General features: G+C 37.6%; 1 protein-coding gene across 1 annotated transcript in view; it reads left to right on the top strand.

Annotated features, from left to right (window-relative positions):
* LOC149791581 (beta-mannosidase-like) overlaps positions 1-19,950 on the top strand; it is a 72,725-nt gene that overhangs the window by 40,668 nt on the left and 12,107 nt on the right. The window contains exons 11-15 of the mRNA XM_089970140.1: positions 378-568; positions 2,469-2,648; positions 4,158-4,255; positions 6,960-7,107; positions 11,943-12,173. Of these exons, the coding sequence (XP_089826266.1) occupies positions 378-568; positions 2,469-2,648; positions 4,158-4,255; positions 6,960-7,107; positions 11,943-12,173 (848 nt within the window). The remainder of the gene's footprint in view (positions 1-377; positions 569-2,468; positions 2,649-4,157; positions 4,256-6,959; positions 7,108-11,942; positions 12,174-19,950) is intronic.

The following is a 19,950-nucleotide window of genomic DNA, read 5'->3' on the forward strand; positions in this document are numbered from 1 at the left end:
TTTTCCACACAGGGACTTCAGTTTGGACAACATATTAAGTGGATGGCTTGGACTTGGAGTGTTGTAGAAACTTCTTGATTCTGGGGTACAAAGATGAATGGTCTTGTAACTTGGAGTAATGAAGAAACATCTTTATTCTGGGATTCAAAAATCAATGATCTTGTGACTATAGGAAAATAAATTGTTTCAGCACAGTAACATCAGCACTTGACCATTTACCATAATCATTTGCTTGCAACTGATATATTATATGACATTTAATCTTGATTTGTATTTTTAATATATTTTTTTCAAATCAGCAAATCATTATTCATACATCTCTTTTCTTGATTTGAATAAAGTCTTCCTGGTGTAATGATAATATTTACATTGATCAGGTACCTGACTGATGTGAATTACACCTTGTACTATAATGACTACCTCAAACTGTACCGAGATACTGTCTATGATGTGGTTAAGAACGAGGACACCAGTCGACCATTTCTCCCATCCAGCCCAACCAATGGAATTCTTAGCATTCAGGAAGGCTGGATTGCTCAGCAACCATGGGACGAGCACTATGGAGACAGTGAGTTTCACATTTTTGTGACCCCATCTTAAATCACTACCCCATTAGAATATGGCATGTTGCACCAAATAGAAGTTTGTTGGGGGCCCCGAGTGGCCGAGTGGCCTGAAGCACTATCCGTTACGGATCACTGCCATCTCACCTCTGCCTGCGTGGGTTCGAGTCTTGGATTCGGCCAGTGTGGGTATGTGAGAAAGCTTGCCAGTAGCTTCTTGTGGGTTGGTGGTTCTTTCCGGGGGTTTACCGGGTTCTTCCTCCACCATTAATACTGGCTGCCATGTATAGCCTATCGTGTACTGAAAAATGGCGTTAAACCCTACAACAACAAAAAAAATGAAGTTATTAGGTCTTCTCAATGTTGTGTTTTCATTTAGTTTAATATATTGATGTTCATCAAACAGATAGAGAAAGTTGCTTTCTGTATTGAAACTCTAATTTTTGATTTTATTTAAAATTTAAATTACCATTGTTGAGTGGTCTAAAGCGCTCTTCGTTACGGATCACTGCCATCTCACCTCTGTCTGCGGCGGTTCGAGTCTAAGATTCAGCCAATGTGGGCATGTGAGAAAGCTTGCCAGTAGCTTCTCGTGGGTCGGTGGTTCTTTCCGGGGTTTTCCGGGTTCTTCCTCCACCATTAATACTGGCCGCCATGTATAGCCCATCGTGCTGAAAAATGGCGTTAAACCCTACAACAACAACAACAACAACCATTGTTGAGTCCAACTGCAAGCTGCACAGACCCAGATCTGCAGTCACATTATGAGCCAAGAGATTTGGGTCCATGCAGTTTGTTAATAGTAATTATTTGAACAAGTAAGATAGGCCCTGATCTGCCAGTCTAGTATGTGATGGTAGATCAAAGTCTATGTTGTCTATGTTGTTTGTAGTTTGACTTGACTTATATGAGTCCCGATTGTTCATTGGAATTATGATATATTTAATGGTTGATTAAAGGTATTACTTTGTCTGTCTGTCTGTCTGTCTATCTATCCATCCATTTTCAAGACTTGGATGCCCATGGATGGATGTTGAGTGTATTGTATCACCATTTTCTGTCAACCTGTCTAGATACAGTTGTCGTTTTGGTCAGTTTTTCAGATGCTGTGCTGGAGCATTCATGTTCTTTGAACATAATTCTAATTTCAGATTATCCTCACATTAAAGATTCCTTGCTAATTAAGGAATTGTACATTTAATACCAATTTCACAAGGTAACATTCATTGTGGTAAAGACAAGAAAATAGATGTATGTCCATAGAGTATTCTTTACAGTGGTACCATGTCCACCGATACATACTTATCTCTTAAATTTTGTTTCTGATTAATAATTTTGCAATGATTCCATAAATTGAAAACTTATATGGTATGAGAGTTAACATTTTGGAAGAGTTTGGTCAGGTTTTATTTCCACATTTTGCTGATGCCTGACCGAGTCATACCAGAGACTTATAAAAATGGTACTAACAGCTTCCTCGCTTGGCGTTCAGCATTAAGAGGTTAGTGTTAGGACTGGTTGGCCTGGTGTCAGGATAATGTGACTGGGTGGGACATCATGCTCCATGTCTGCGGCATGATACCCCACTGCTAGACATCACTATAAACTGCCACATTGCAGACATCATAGCGATATGACTGAAATTTTTTTTAAAGCTACGTAAAAATCCAAATCACATCACATTTTGCTGATGAGGTTTGTTTTATTAATGGCTTCATGTCATAATTAAAAGATTACTTGATTTGAATCATGAATCAAAGATTCTTAAATTTTACAGTATAATATGCACTGGGATATTTCATTTAGCTGGAGATATCTTTGTTTCATTAATTTTTTGTTGTTGAAAATTCATTGAAAAAAATTGGCAAAATCTTTGAATATTTTTAAAATTTTTTTTATTTTCAGTTCATGATTACCGATACCTGGATCCCTACTTTGATCCCAGTGTTTACCGCATACCCCGATTTGCATCCGAATATGGCCTGCAGTCTCTGTCAAGCTATGAGACCCTAGAGAAAGTTTACAATGACTCTGACATGGATTACTGGTCAGATATGAATGAACATAGGCAGCATCATCCATTTGGTAAGAAGACATTTTTATTTAAAATCAATCAAATTACAGTTCATTTGTACCCCACTTCCAATGCACCTTGATTTATTCTTATCGGCCCATATGTGTATCTATTTCAAAGTAACCTGCTATCATCATCATGTAAAACACAGTCGGAATGATTGAATTAGTTTCATTCTCAGAGAGACCCCTCCCTTCTCAAATTGTCATTTGGTAAGAAAGATGATAGGTAAAACGTGTCACTTGATAAGAAAGGTGATAGGTAAAACTAACATCATTAACCAACTGTGTGACAAGTAAAACCAATTATATTATGCCAGTATGTGATGGGTAAAGCCAAATGGGATAGGAAAAACTAACATCATTATCGAACTGTGTGACAGGTCAAACCAATATCATTATACCAGTGTGTGACAGGTAAAACCAATTCATCTCATCAGTCACCAGAATTTCTCATATATGCAGAACATTTATTGAGAAATGAATTTTGTTTCCTTTTTTCATGCCTTACATCCATTATGTTTGGATTACTAAAGAGTGTAGTCAACATTAAACAGTTAAAATTAATATGATTCTCGATGTAGGGTAGGTTCTTTTTAAGAATCTATACTTTGTGTGAGCAAACACAAGTCAGCATTAAATATGTTAATTAATTATGGCTGAGTTACTAATGAACTTTGTCATGACTTTTAAGTGTGTGTTATCTCCTAATGCAAGAATGTCAAAATCTAAACAACCAAAATATCACATAAAATTCAGCGCTGAATGGAAGTCCGAATTTCACTGGTTGGAATGAATTCATAGGACATGTAAATCCATTTGTGCCAGTCCTATAAAGCTGATTTTAAGATTTGCAACTGTGACAAGAATGACATTATGCATCATGCAGAAACCGTGTCTAATGACAGTATATTCAAGGCAACAGGAAATACACCCATCAATGAAATTCATGTCCTTGAAGTCATCGTCAGATTTGGATAAAGATATGTGTGCTGTTGCCAACTTTATAGCTGATCATAATTACCCATTTATGATAGATAGTTTTTCGAATCTAGTCAAAAGAACACTCCCAGCCTTAGAAATTGCTCAAATGTTCTCATCCAAGCAGATAAAAATTATCCAATTACATAGTGACCCAAGCTTAGGGTCATCATTGGTATAAAATATAAAAAAAGTTGAAGACATGAACCAGAATGAAAAACTAGCTATTCTCATTAAATACTCTCCCTCTTTTCAAGCAAAAACTCCTGGCCAGATTTTGCAAATACCATGATTTGTTTTAAGCAGACTTCTTTATTCTGTCATCTATATGCATTTCTCTTCAAGAAGGTACACATTTTGAGAGTTACCAGAGTGTAATAAGATTGGACAGATTGAAAGTAGAAGGTAGAGACAGATTGGCAGATGGGCAGACAGATACCCATTGAGTATTACCTTTGATAATGAAATTTCTTTTCTTTTAACAATGTACTACAGTGAGTAAAATGTCACTTGCTTATTTTTCATTTGCAATATTTTCAGGTAACATTGAGATGATGGCAGAGACAATAATGTACGTTCAGGTTCCTAACTGTCCTGATAGGAAACAGAAGTTTAAAGATCTTATATATGTCACACAGGTAGAGTCACTAAAATTACAGGAATATGAAAATCACACAGGTTGAGTAGCTAAAAGTTACAGGAATATGAAAATCACACAGGTATTCGCTAACAGTTACAGGAAAATCACATAGGCGGAGTCACTAAAAGTTGCAGGAATATGAAAATCACACAGGTGGAGTCACTAAAAGTTACAGGAATATGAAAATCACACAGATGGGGTCACTGAAAGCTACAGGATAATGAAAATCACATAGGTGGAGTCACTAAAAGTTACAGGAATATGAAAATCACATAGGCTGAGTAGCTAAAAGTTATGGGAATATGAAAATCATACATGTTGAGTAATTAAACATTATGGGAATGAGAAAATCACAGTGTGATGGCTTTATCAGTTACATTTTTATCCGCTGAGGAATACTCATACGTAATCCTTCCCTTATCTTTCTATCTAATTTAACCTAATCTATCTGTCATCATCTATGTCTATTTGTCTATCTACTTTCTCTAAGCAATGACTAATTAAGCAATCATATTACCAATCTCTGAATTTTGGTAAAACTCAAGTTTCTCATTGCATCATGGCAAGATCTCTTGAAGTTTTTTGGAATGGTTTGCTTCCTCCATGTATTTATCTATCTTTAGACCTGTGCACAACTTGTTCACTTTGGTTGTAGTTTATACAGAAAGTAATGACAAATATTTACTGTGATAATGGCTGCAATTTTATGAGAAAAAGAAAATAAAGAAACACCATTTGTTTCCATGTTACTGACTGATTTCTTTCCATCTGTCGTACAAGTTTAACTGATATTTACTCAGACCAGGACAGGACAAATAGAATTTCAGTCTGTGCATTTTATATATTGGTCTGACAGCAAAACAATAAAAAAGCTATGCTGACAGTGAAGTACAAACCTAAGCCTGCAGAGACAATTCTGAAACAAGATTTGAGTTTAAAACTCAGGGGACATGGAAATGCCTCGGTCCAGTACATTGCTCATTGTGTAACTCAGATTTTTTTTAGTACGAGTGATGTTCATGTTGACTGTGAACACCACACTGAATGCAAATATCTCACTGAATTTCAAACAGCCACAATCACCATTGATGATGTAATCATATGAATGTTAATTGTTTTATGCATACCTCAAGAAGAAAAATGTTATGGATTGTAAGGAATGAAATAGTGTTTGCAGTTGCACAGAATCAGATTCTAGATTATTGCATATAAGGGCTTTTAATCGTGTAAATTAAGGTAGTGTGAAAATATTGATTTCAAATCCATTCACATTTCATTCTGTTTTCATTTATCATTGTACAGTTTGCACTCATGTTCTGCATTTTCTTCAGAATGCATTGATGACTTCATTTGTATTCATTCTGCATTTCATTTAATTTCCTCATTTTGCATTCTGTTTTAATTCCTTTTATGTTCATTTACATTCATTCTGCATTACATATACATTTTATTTCCATTTCACCAGTTTTAGGCTCTATATGTATGTAGATCTGTTTAAAATATTTACATTATTTTACTTGCTCTTCTGCCAATTTAATAAAATTCTGCTTCCAAAGAATTTTGTCAGTTTATTATGGATATGAAACCTAAACAGTAAGCCAAAAAACGAAACATTTTTTCCTAGAAGTTTACATGTACTCTGAAGTCATTTGTTTTTAACAACTTCTTCGAATGTCAGCAATCATTTAGAACCGGATTAAGGAGCATTCTGGCATCGAGGCACTTTAGATTATTTTGTTGAGTTGATTCTAGCCCATCATCTATAATGACTGCCATATTACAAAAAAAAAACAAAAACAGAAAAACCTTGAAACAATTATTTTCAGAAACTAAACATGGTGATTTTACTGTACACCTTTTTATGTCTAGTTTGTCCTGATGGTGGCCATATTGAAAATCATGTTGTCGCTTTTTCTGTCTAAAGAATCGTCATATCAGCACCAGGTTGTTGCTGAAAGATTACTTATGATGTCTAATAGGTCATAATTAAAAATGGTGCCAGTTTGACTTCTAATAACGGTCATTCTGAAAGTCTTGTTACTTTTCCTAGATGGCTGATCGTATTGGCATTGTACATTGTCCAAAAGACTTCTTATGATGTACTAAATGGATATGGTGCCAGTCTGATATTGAACATGGCCACCATGGCATCCATCTTATTAATCTTTTTATCATTGCTCCTCCAAAAGGTAATGTCATATAAACATGGGGTTCCTACAAGAAGACTTCTTATGATGCCTTGTTAGTCCACATAAAAATTGGACCAATTTGGATTCAATATGTCCACCAAAGCATCTTATTGTTGAACAATATCAGAGATGTTTTCAGCACTCTGCAGTTAAATGGAAGAAATCGTCTTATCTTGAATTTCTGGAAATTCTTTTCACTCAGTAGAATGTCAGTCCCTTAGATGGACTCTTGTATGATTTAAAGCATATAGTCCTTGAGGTTTATTTGTTTTGACGGTTTCCCTGTTTAGTTTACGAATCATATTGAAACTTTTGTGCTTGCCAATATTTCAAGGCCACATGTTACATTATTATAAATTAAGAAGGCCTTGGTAAATTGCACTTTTCATTGATTTTTTTCAGATGTACTGGATTTATGGCTCCTTTATAACTTAGAAATTTGAACATCCATTTCATTGTATTGATGGGGGTATCTGTGTTGATTGATTGTAAAGATGTGGTCTTTTCTTGCAGATAAATCAGGCCATTGGAATGAGGACAGAGACTGAGCACTACCGTCGACATCAAAATTATCTCGGTGCTGATGGTCGTGGAAACACTATGGGTGCCCTCTACTGGATGCTAGCTGACATTTGGCAAGCCCCATCATGGGCTTCTATAGGTAAAAATTGCCCTAATTCACTGCAGGAACATTACAGTCTGACATTATAATGGGTTATTTTAGTCTGACATTGCTAAGTGGATTATTGAGTCTGACAATGTAATGTGGTTTGTTTTAGTCTGACTTTGTAAAGTGGGTTATTTTAGTCTGGCATTGCAAAGTGGATTGTTCTAATCTGGCATTGTAAAGTGGGTTATTTTAGTCTGGCGTTGTAAAGTGGATTGTTTTAGTCTGGCATTGCAAAGTGGATTGTTTTAGTCTGGCATTGCAAAGTGGATTGTTTTAGTCTGGCATTGTAAAGTGGGTTATTTTAGTCTGGCATTGTAAAGTGGATTGTTTTAGTCTGGCATTGCAAAGTGGGTTATTTTAGTCTGACATTGTAAAGTGGATTGTTTTAGTCGGGCATTGCAAAGTGGATTGTTTTAGTCTGGCATTGCAAAGTGGGTTATTTTAGTCTGGCATTGTAAAGTGGATTGTTTTAGTCTGGCATTGTAAAGTGGGTTATTTTAGTCTGGCATTGTAAAGTGGGTTATTTTAGTCTGCATTGTAAAGTGGGTTATTTTAGTCTGGCATTGCAAAGTGGATTGTTTTAGTCTGATATTGTAAAGTGGGTTATTTTAGTCTGACATTGTAAAGTGGGTTAATTTAGTCTGGCATTGCAAAGTGGATTGTTTTAGTCTGATATTTAAAGTGGGTTATTTTAGTCTGATATTGTAAAGTGGGTTATTTTAGTCTGACATTGTAAAGTGGGTTATTTTAGTCTGGGATTGCAAAGTGGATTGTTTTAGTCTGGCATTGTAAAGTAGGTTATTTTAGTCTGGCATTGCAATGTGGGTTATTTTAGTCTGGAATTGCAAAGTGGATTGTTTTAGTCTGACATTGTAAAGTGGATTGTTTTAGTCTGGCATTGCAATGTGGGTTATTTTAGTCTGACATTGCAAAGTGGATTGTTTTAGTCTGACATTGTAAAGTGGATTGTTTTAGTCTGGCATTGTAAAGTGGGTTGTTTTAGTCTGGCATTGCAAAGTGGATTGTTTTAGTCTGACTTTGCAAAGTGGGTTATTTTAGTCTGGCATTGCAAAGTGGGTTATTTTAGTCTGACATTGTAAAGTGGGTTATTTTAGTCTGACATTGTAATGTGGATTGTTTTAGTCTGGCATTGTAAAGTGGATTGTTTTAGTCTGGCATTGCAAAGTGGGTTGTTTTAGTCTGGAATTGCAAAGTAGGTTGTTTTAGTAGTCATTACATTTAGAAGATTCAGAAAAAAGAGATATAAAAATAAATGTAGATCATAAATTGTAGTCAGAATATATAAAATTTTTTATTACCGATACATCATGGAGGGATATTTTAATTTGTTTGCAAATTTAACAATATGAACAAAGAAGATCAAAATATTTCACCAACAATGGATACATGCATTGCTTGAAGCTGAACACGTGAATGATACACTTGCAAAGACCGATACATATGTCTGTCATGCTTAGATTACAAAAAAATCCCACAACATACCTGGTCTTGGAAAAATAATGCCACTTTGTCCAAAAATAATTTCAAAAGAGGAAGATATTTGGTCCATAAAAAGTGTTAAAAGTTTAGGATTTTTGCTTACCAGTAGGAAATAGAGGGGAGTTATTGTACTACCCACAGCATTGGTGTCTGTAATTATAAAAGCAAAATTGTGTACAGCCTCACTGCACCCCAGTGATTCTTTTTCCTAAGTTATATCTAACAGACAGGGTTTCATGGCATCAACCTTCCGGAGAGGGTACCAAGGGGACAGATATTATACATGTATGAAATTTGTATGTTGTTGATAAGTTCTTGTATCTAGCTCAACATATTTGTATGAAATTTGCATGTTGTTGAAAAGTTTTTAAATCTAGCTCAACACACATGTATGAAATTTGTATGTTGTTGATAAGTTCTTGCATCTAGTTCAACATACATGTATGAAATTTGTATGTTGTTCAAAAGTTCTTGCATCTAGGTCAACATACATGTATGAAATTTGTATGTTGTTCATAAGTTTCTAAAATCTAGGTCAACATACATGTATGAAATTTGTATGTTGTTCATAAGTTCTTGCATCTAGCTCATGACCACATAGGTTCTTTTGCACCTTCTGTACTGTTGTACATGGAGTGATAAATTATAGTTAGGAATCATATGGTGATGATATGCAACTCGGCTAGGATTACACTTTGGCAAGACAAAAAGGCCAGTGCGACCTATATTTCTCCTTCAAATATGTTCCTCAATCACATTACTTTAGGAATATTAGCCTGCTACTTTGTGAGTCCAGCCCTATTAAAAGACAAAAATAGCCTTCTTCTATTTCAGTAAACAAAGGGCAATAGTTCTTGCCCATTACCTCCCTTGGCACCACCAGGTGTACCTAGTTTTTAGCTTTGATGCTGTATAGAGTACACGTCGTATAGTTCATCCTCTGACAGTCCAGGCATTTTTGTGTTCCTATAGGCCCATCCAATGTTCCTTTTGGGTTTATTATGTGGATGGATCAATTTTCTGCAGGTTGTATACATCATTTTACAATATCTGCCAATTTTGAGTGATTTTATCACCTTTTGGGACTTTGTCTTTTAAGACCCCCATCCCACCATGCTATCCTTGACCTTATGCAAGGTCATTATGAGTTAGTATTGCTTTGACTTTGTTTGCTTACTCTGTCTATTACAGAGCTCTTATTAGTGAAAATTCTAAAAGTGATGCTTGATTTTTTTTACTTAGTTTATTCATTTTGATGCATTTTGGATAGAATTGTGGCTTATTTATTAGCTAAGCAAGTTCTTAACAGGGCTCTAGGTTTCTGATTCAACACTTTCTCTGCTCTGTCAATTTGGTTTTGTGTTTTTTCAGCAAAATGTCATTTAAATACTATGTATGTAACTTCAGAAGTCTACCATACTCTTGTTGATACTAAGTATATGCTGTCTTTGATTTGCAGCATTTGTAATATGTAGTCAGAGGAAGTGTGGTCTATATAGCACATCCTGATTTGCTAATCTATGCTTTGTTTTCTCTTGTGTTGTTTTGCGAGAAATTTTTATTAAATGCATGAAATGCACAATCAAGCAATAGTCCCCACAGCACTGAATGGAAGGAAAGACAGAATAAATCAAGGAAGACATCCTGAAGCCTGTAAGTCAGGGCACATGAGGGTCATACCAGATCCATTGGATCCAACTCTTAATACTGCCATACCATTACCAGACGTCCAGCCATATGGTGATCTTAGTCATAGATCACTCCACCAGCATCTTATCACTACTATACTGGAGATTTCAATGAGAAATATGTCTGTTCAGCCAGGCCTTGGGAGCAGCCAGTACTGATGATTGATGGACCGTCTTATATACTGCCAGCATTTTGGTCAACCACACACCATTCATACCAGTTGGCAGTGTAGGCTCTGTCATACTTTAGATTTTTCATTTCCTACCCTGAAGAGAGAGCTAGTGTCATTGCCAAATATGACCGGATGGAATCAACGATGCTACCCAGCATGACATGTGCAGGGCTACAAGACAACCCAGATAAGGACTAGGTACACTATGAGTGCAGTGAGATGCCAACAAATCCATCTTATTCAGATCCATGAGCTTTCAAGCCACCATCAAGGAAATTTGTTGGTTGTTGGTCATTTTGGAATGCCTTCAAGCCCCTATCCCTACCCTCCACTCTGAAGGCGTACTAGGAGGTGGCATGTTTTCAGGGATTGGTGTCATACCTACAACATCATCCCTCTGCATGCCTAAATCCTTCATGTGGCTGACATTTTTCTCACACAGACACCGAATGGGAGTTGCCTTACAAAGATTACTGCTCAGAAGTTTCAAGCCATCTCTGCAAGCCTTGGTTTTTTTGAATGCAGCATTTCAATCCAAGATTTAATAGAATCAGTTGGCTGGTATGCAGAGTCAATGTTCTTGATCCTTCATCTCAGAGATTGAATCTGGCAGGTCCAGTGGTGGCAGAACAGATGGCTACCAAACCAAACTAGATCAATCAACCCAGCCTGTTAGCTTTGCTTGTTTTGCCAGTGAAATTTTGCAGGTAAGAAGATATCAGTATTGCGTCTTCTTCACCATATGTTAGGGTGACATGTCAGCTGACCTGGGTTGTGTTGCTTATGAAATTAGGAGAACAGCATATTGTTCCCATTGGAAATCCAGCTATTCTTCCTTAAAAAGATACCTGAGTTAGAGATCGGCTGATCAGCATCCCCTCCTCCTATTAATTATTCTCAAATGTAATATGATTGGGGAATGTATTTGAATGAGAAAGGAAATTTTAAGGAAATTATGTTTCTCCAAGAATGCTCCCCCAATCACATTACTTAATACCCTCCCAACCACCATGCCAAGCAAACATCCTTGTTAGTAACTAGTTACACCTGGTGGTACCAAATGGCAGTAATAGGCAAGAGTTATTGCCCTTTATCAATTGAAATGGAAAAAGATGATATTAGTCTTTTATTAGATCTGGATTCATGTGGTAGCAGGCTAATATTCCTAATGTAATGTGAATGGTTAAGTATTCTCAGAAAAATGCAATTTAGTTAAAAATTTGCTTTCAACTTTTACTGGCTTTGTTTAAATTTTGTTGTTTAGCTTATGATCTCACAGGATTTTGGCATGCTCTATGCATACTATCCTACTTAGAATCATGGAACTTGGTGAGAGAATGTATTGTGTACTACACCCTTGTCAGTCTGAGAATTGGGTGACAGCATAAATGATATATAAAACACACCAGTAAGAAAACTATACTAATTTTTATGTGTGATCTTATATATTTGTTTTTGTTTGCAGAATATGGTGGAAAGTGGAAGATGCTTCATTATTTTGCTGAAAAGTTTTTTGCACCACTCCTAATTTCCCCATATGATGATGGTGACAGTGTCAATGTATTTATAATTTTGGATGTAGTTAAAGTGAAAGAATTACGTAATCCTGACAACACGATCGTATTTGTGCCAGATTTTGAATCATCTACACTTGCGGACATCTTGGGTCACCCTAATACCATTGGACATCAAACAGGTATTACAACAACATTTTGCCATCAAACATAAATATTTTGTTATGTACTTTGGTATGAATTACAAACATAATTCTCACATGAACAGCCTGGATCATGCTAGATCTGTGTTTGTGCTTTATTGACTTATGCTGTTAAACTATACTGAAAGATAAAAATTTCAAGTGTAATTTAGTACAAGATTGTTTACTTTGTGGTAAATTTTTCATTATACTGGGTGTAACATTATACATGTGTAACTGACCAATCAGAACCCTCTGTGCATGAGACATAGCTCCACTGGTACTATCTACAGGCGTCTGCCTCTTTGATAGTACTCTGTATTAAGACCTCACAGTAGTCACTTGTATATATTAAAGTATTGATAGTTAGAACATGACGTCTCAACTTATGTTTTAACACAATAACACAACATGGTGTCAGATGTGGGATACTAATTATAACTGGAATAGCACATGGATCGTAAATGGATATTTTGAAACAATAACTTTACAATCCACGGAAGATTTTGCACGAATTTAAAACCTTAAAAACGTTGAAATTTCTGCATACGAACTTAATACCTTCGAGATGGATCTTTCCGGCATGCCAACCCCTACTATGGACTGGGACAATTCCAACCTTACCAACTCATGGGCTAAATTCCAACAACACTGTGAATTAATGTTTAATGGACCGATGAGCAGAAGAAGTGATGCGGTCAAAGCCAACTACATTCTACTTTGGGTAGGCGACAAAGGTAGAGATATTTTCAACACATGGACTCTGACGGATGAAGATAAAAAGGACCCATCAACGCTCTTTGCAAAATTCAAACATCACGTGCAACCAAAATTAAATCCGGTCTTTGCCAGATTCAAGTTTAACAATGAAATTCAAGGCTCCAGGACAATAGACCAATATGTGACTTCACTGAAACTTTTGGCCAAGGACTGTCTCTTCAAAGACGAAGACGACATGATTCGTGATAGAATTGTCTTCGGGGTATCGTCACCAAGGATACGAGAAAAATTTATCAACGAATGTGAAAAGTTGACCTTGGAAAAGGCTATTAACATCAGTCAAAGCCATGAATATGCCCAGGAGCAGCTCCAGACCATGTCTGCATCAGCCAGACTTGAAGTACATGCGACAATTCAACGACAGACCAAGACAAAAGAACTACAGCCAAAGAAGAAATGGACCACATCTTCCAGACGGAGCGTCAACGCGACCTGTGGACACTGTGGATACAAGTCACATTCAAGCCAGGACAAGTGCCCTGCAAAAGGAAAGACTTGCAATAAGTGTCATAAACTCAATCACTTTGAGAAAGTGTGCAGATCAAAAACGGTCAGTGTGATTAACAATGAACATAAAAACGAGGATTTATATACTGACAGTGTAAAAAGGGATATAATTGCCAATGGCCAGGTGTATGCGACGATAGAGGTAGGACCTAATTTAGTTTCTATTGATTTTAAATTGGATACTGGCTCTCAAGTTAACATCATACCATCGCATATATTCAAAAAGCTAGGCATTAAACATCCACTTCAACCTACATTAAGCACATTATCCGCATATGATGGCAAATTATTGAGTACAATGGGTACAGTCAATCTCACGTGTAAGCGCACTGAACGTACACATGAACTCGAGTTCTACATTGTTAAAACGAAAGCACCACCTATTCTTGGTTTACAATCTTGTATGGAGTTAGGCTTAGTTAAATTTACATACTCTGTTCAGACACAGATGTCAAATTTACAATGTAACAAGAGTACGCCCCTCACTAATGCAGTTGTTCTCAAGGAATATGCCGAAGTCTTCAACGGCATAGGTCTTTTCCCTGGGGAATGTACCATACACATCGACCCCAAGGCTACACCTGTAGTGCACCCTTCGCGGCGAGTACCTGTCGCACTTCAAGACAGACTCAAAACTGAACTTGATTGCATGGTTAAACGAAAATATCATTGCCCCTGTTACATCACCTACAGCATGGGTAAATTCTATGGTTGTCGTAGAAAAGCAATCGGGTAAACTAAGGGTATGTCTCGACCCACAAGATCTTAATAAAGCAATTTTGCCTCCCCATTACCCTATGCGCAAACTAGACGATATCCTACCCCAATTATCAGGTGCAAAATACTTAACCAAATTGGATGTACGGTCAGGATATTGGGCAATAAAACTGTCACGTGACTCATCATACCTCACAACTTTCAACACCCCTTACGGCTGTTATCGTTTCTTGCATCTCCCATTTGGTTTGAAATCATCTCAGGATGAATTCCAATGGCAGATCGATGAGAGCTTTGAAGGTTCAAGTGGTATTGTTTCGATTTGCAACGATATACTAGTTTTCAGATGCACACACGACGAACATGATACAAATTTGAGAAATGTTCTCAAACGTTCCCTCGAAAAAGGAATCTGGCTTAATGAGGAAAAACTAGAAGTAGGTGTTACAGAAGTACAGTACTTCGGGCACATTCTGTCAGCAGAAGGTCTCAAACCCGACCCTGCCAAAGTATCAGCGGTCAGAGAAATGGAACCCCCTCGTAACTGCGCAGAGTTAGAAACTATTCTTGGCATGGTTAACTACTTGTCCAAATTTGCCCCAAATTTGGCTGGGGTCACCAGTCCATTAAGACAACTGTTAGCGAAAGACGTAGAGTTTTCATGGGACTCTCCGCAAATAGATGCATTTCAAAAGGTCAAAGACATAATTACTATAAGCCCGGGACCTGTTCTGTCCTACTTTGACCCTAAGAAACCACTGACTTTGCAAGTTGATGCGTCAAAATATGGGCTCGGTGCTGCCCTAATGCAAGATGATAAGCCCGTGGCTTATGCATCAAAATCCTTGACAACAACTGAAATTAATTATGTTCAGATAGAGAAAGAAATGTTCGCTATACTGTTCGGATGCAAACGGTTCCATCAATATGTATACGCGAGAAAGGTACACGTTCAGACTGATCACCTTCCACTTGTCGCTATAATGAAAAAGCCCCTCTACGCAGCCCCACCGAGACTACAACGCATGCTTTTGTAGCTGCAGCGTTATGACCTAGAGGTAAAACATTACCAAGGTAAGAACATATCCGTAGCAGACACACTCTCCCATAAGTTTTTATCTGATACACTCCCCACCTTATCTGAAGGTATAGATATGCATGTGCATATGGTGTTATCAGCATTACCTATATCTGATCGTAAGAAGGAAGAAATTTAATCTCTCACTGAACAAGACCCCCAGCTGGTCATACTGAAACAAGTCATAATTGAAGGGTGGCCTGAAAAGAGGTCAAGCTGTCAATCAGAGATAATTGACTATTGGAATTATAGAGATACACTTTCGGTTGTAGATGGGTTAATTTTGAAAGGTCAAAAAATAGTCATACCACAAGTCCTCAGGCAGAAAATGCTAGAAACTGTACATTCGGGACATTTAGGCATTGAGAAGTGTCTGAAAAGAGCCAGAGATGTCTTGTTCTGGCCAAGAATCTCAGTTGACATTTCCGATGTAGTGTCAAAATGCTCTATCTGCTTGGAGCGCAGAAGTTCTAACCAAAAGGAACCTCTCATCCCCCATGACGTCCCTGAATATCCATGGCAAAAAGTTGCCACAGACCTATTTACATGGGATAATAAAGATTACATTGTTGTAGTAGATTATTTCAGTCGCTACTTTGAAGTTAAGGCACTCGCAAGCTCAAAAAGTTGCACTGTTATTAATCACATGAAAAGCATATTCGCGCGCTTCGGAATACCAGAAGTCGTTGTCAGCGACAATCAAACATGCTATTCTTCCCGAGAGTTCACAAGCTTTGTGAAAGAATGGGACTTTAAACATGTTACATCGAGTCCCACATACCCTCCGTCGAACGGCCTAGCAGAGAAAACAGTTCAAACTGTAAAGAGAATTCTCTCAAAAGCAAAAGCCGATGGCAGAGAACCGCTTATAGGCATATTAGAATATCGAGCCACTGCTCTTGATATCGGGTCCTCACCAGCACAATTGTTGATGGGGAGACAACTCAGATCAATTCTCCCAACAACCCACGAAAAGCTAATTCCCAAAATACCCATCACCGCTGAGGTCAAAAAGAAAATTACACTTCGCAAGAAGAAAACAAAGAATTATTATGATAAAAGTGCAAAACCACTAAAACCACTTAAGGAAGGGGAATCAGTCAGAGTTCAATTCAAAGGTCAAAACTGGGAACCTGCCATTATATTAAGAAAACTCGACGAAAGGTCATACTCAGTTCGCACCAAAGATGGTACCATTTATCGTCGCAATAGACGTCAGCTCATGAAAACTAATGAAACACACCTCCTACAATGTAATATAAATGCGCCCTTCTCTCAGATTGAAAACACACTGTGTACAGCAGTAACACTTCCCGCAAATGCCAGTAAACCAATTTCACAATCAGTGGAATCTCAATGTTTCAGCCGAAGTACGCCTGAGCCTGCTGCAAGAAACCCACAAGATTGTCAGCAAAGCGGATACTACACACGTTCTGGTAGGCTAGTAAAACCAAAGATAATAGAGTCAGTGTAATATCAGTTCCTAAAACCTGTACATATCCTGGATAAGAAACAGTTAGGAAATCCTGTACTCACAGATAAGAGAGACTCAGCTAACAGAACAGTCATTAGTGTAGCACAGTGTATGGTTTTGTTGATAAACACAGACAGTGATTCAAGATAAGGACCAGCTGTGTACATTAAATAGCAATCAAACAAGCAGCAGGATATTTTAAAAAAATATACAATGCATTCTCAGTCTGTCACAGACTTTCATTCGTTAATCATTGTAAGCATTGCTATCAAAGACGAACTTGATTTTGATACATTAGTTATAATGGTTCATGATTCATTTAGACAGCTTATTAAAAGTTTATTAAAACCTTTTCTTTGTAAGAAGAGAGATGTAACATTATACATGTGTAACTGACCAATCAGAACCCTCTGTGCATGAGTCATGGCTCCACTGGTACTATATACAGGCGTCTGCCTCTTTGATAGCACTCTGTATTAAGACCTCACAGTAGTCACTTGTATATATTAAAGTATTGATAGTTAGAACACGATGTCTCATCTTATGTTTTAACACAATAACACAACACTGGGGTAATACCATACTCAGCTTTATACTGACATAGTATTAATCCCAATTGATTGCTTTTCAAGCTTCATTGACCACCACTAACCATGGCCTTTGTCCATTTGGCAAATTTGCAAGCTTCATCTACTTATAACCAGCACCACTTACCTATGACCAGCCATGGCCTCAAACCCAACTGGCATATTCCTGATCTCCATCTATCCACTACAAGGCATGACCTCAAAACCAACTGGCATATCCCTAATCTCCATCTTACCACTACAAGGCATGGCGTCAGTCTAATTGACAAGTTCACAAGCTCCATGTACCCTCCTCCACCATGGCGTCAACTTGATTTAAACATTCCAAGCTCCACCCATCTACCACCAGCCATAACCTCAATTCAATTGGCAAATTCTCATTTTCAACCTTCTTGCCACCAGCCATCAGTAAAAGTTTTATTTACCATGAATTCATTTTTTCTTGTGGTTGTCAATGTTTATAGTATGAAAAATGATAGTTTTGTTGGTATGTAAATTCATGGATTTGGGAAACAGTCCTATCGTTCTGTGGCAAGATTCATGAAATGAATGAAAATTTGTGCTACATAAAAAATGGCACATTCATAGTATTCATAGTTCAAAATGACCTTATTCGACTCTTGAGACAAGATATAATGTCTTGGGTTTACCAACTATGTCTTATTGATCTAACTATGATGATTCACTGTTGGTCTGATAATTTGGCCTGTGTGATTGACTGTTGGTCTGATACCTTGGCCTGTGTAATTGACTGTTGGTCTGATACCTTGGCCTGTTTGATGGACTGTTGGTCCAGTACCTTGGCCTGTGTTATTCACTGTTGGTCTGATACCTTGGCCAGTGTGATTGACTGTTGGTCCAGTACCTTGGCCTGTGTTATTCACTGTTGGTCTGATACCTTGGCCTGTGTGATTCACTGTTGGTCTGACACCTTGGCCTGTGTGATTCACCACTGGTCTGATACCTTGGTCAGTGTGATTCACTGTTGGTCTGATAACTTGGTCAGTGTGATTCACTGTTAGTCTGATAACTTGGCCAGTGTGATTCACTGTTGGTCTGATACCTTGGCCAGTGTGATTCACTGTTGGTCTCATACCTTGGCAAGTGTTATTCACTGTTGGTCTGATACCTTGGCATATGTGATTCACTGTTGGTCTGATACGTCAGGCTATATGGTTCATTGTTGGTCTGATACCTTGGTCTGTGTGATTCACTCTTGGTCTCATACCTTGCCTTGTGTGATTCACTGTTGGTCTGTCACCTTGGCCAGTGTGATTCACTGTTTGTCTGATACCTTGGCCTGTGTGATTCACTGTTGGTCTGATGCCTTGGCCTGATGATTCACTGTTGGTCTGATATCTTGGCCAGTGTGGTACACTTTTGGTTTGATACCTTGGACTGAGTGATTCACCATTAGTCTGATACCTTGGCCAGTGTGATTCACTGTTGGTCTGATACCTTGGTCTATGTGATTCACCATTAGTCTAATACCTTGGCCTGTGTGATTCACTGTTGGTCTGATACCTTGGCCAGTGTGATTCACGTTTGGTTTGATATCATGGCCTGTGTGATTCACCATTAGTCTGATACCTTGGTCTGTGTGATTCACTGTTGGTTTGACATCTTGGCCAGTGTGATTCACTGTTGGTCTGACACCTTGGCCTGTGTGATTCACTGTTGGTCTGATACCTTGGCCTGTGTGATTGACTGTTGGTCTGACACCTTGGCCTGTGTGATTCACCATTAGTCTGATACCTTGGTCAGTGTGATTCACTGTTGGTCTGATAACTTGGTCAGTGTGATTCACTGTTGGTCTGATAACTTGGCCAGTGTGATTCACTGTTGGTCTGATATCTTGGCCTGTGTGATTCACTGTTGGTCTGACACCTTGGCCTGTGTGATTCACCATTAGTCTGATACCTTGGTCAGTGTGATTCACTGTTGGTCTGATAACTTGGTCAGTGTGATTCACTGTTAGTCTGATAACTTGGCCAGTGTGATTCACTGTTGGTCTGATATCTTGGCCTGTGTGATTCACTGTTGGTCTGACACCTTGGCCTGTGTGATTCACCATTGGTCTGATATCTTGGTCAGTGTGATTCACTGTTGGTCTGATAACTTGGCCAGTGTGATTCACTGTTGGTCTGATAACTTGGCCAGTACTATCAAGCAACATACACAAATTCAAACTATAGCTTTCAATATGTATTATGGAATTATTATCTTCATTGCACAATTCTTTTTAATTTGTTTTTGAAGATCTTGATGAGATTGGAAATAACATGATGGAAACTATTCTTCATGATACTGTGAAATTGTTAATTTTTTTAGGTAATATTTATGGCTTTGCAGAAAATGTAATTTTTTTGTTAGTGTTTAAAATTGAATTATGCCTGTGTTGAGGAATAATAGTTTATTGTTTGTATAGAGAGATTATTGCTAAAAGAATCCTTTAACTCATGGTTTGAAGGAAACATGAAATACAGGGAAACTACTACGTCATGAATAACAGTGAACTTAAAGTATGCTTCTTTAATTCAGAGAGAAGCATTTAAAAATCAAGCATTTCCTATAGTGCAACATGGCTGATATTTTTATAGAACATGAAATGAAGCATAATTTTTAGATGACTCT

Source organism: Sinohyriopsis cumingii, chromosome 9, assembly GCF_028554795.1.
Source record: "Sinohyriopsis cumingii isolate HCF-2022 chromosome 9, ASM2855479v2, whole genome shotgun sequence".
In the NCBI taxonomy this organism is placed as follows: Eukaryota; Metazoa; Mollusca; class Bivalvia; order Unionida; family Unionidae; genus Sinohyriopsis; species Sinohyriopsis cumingii.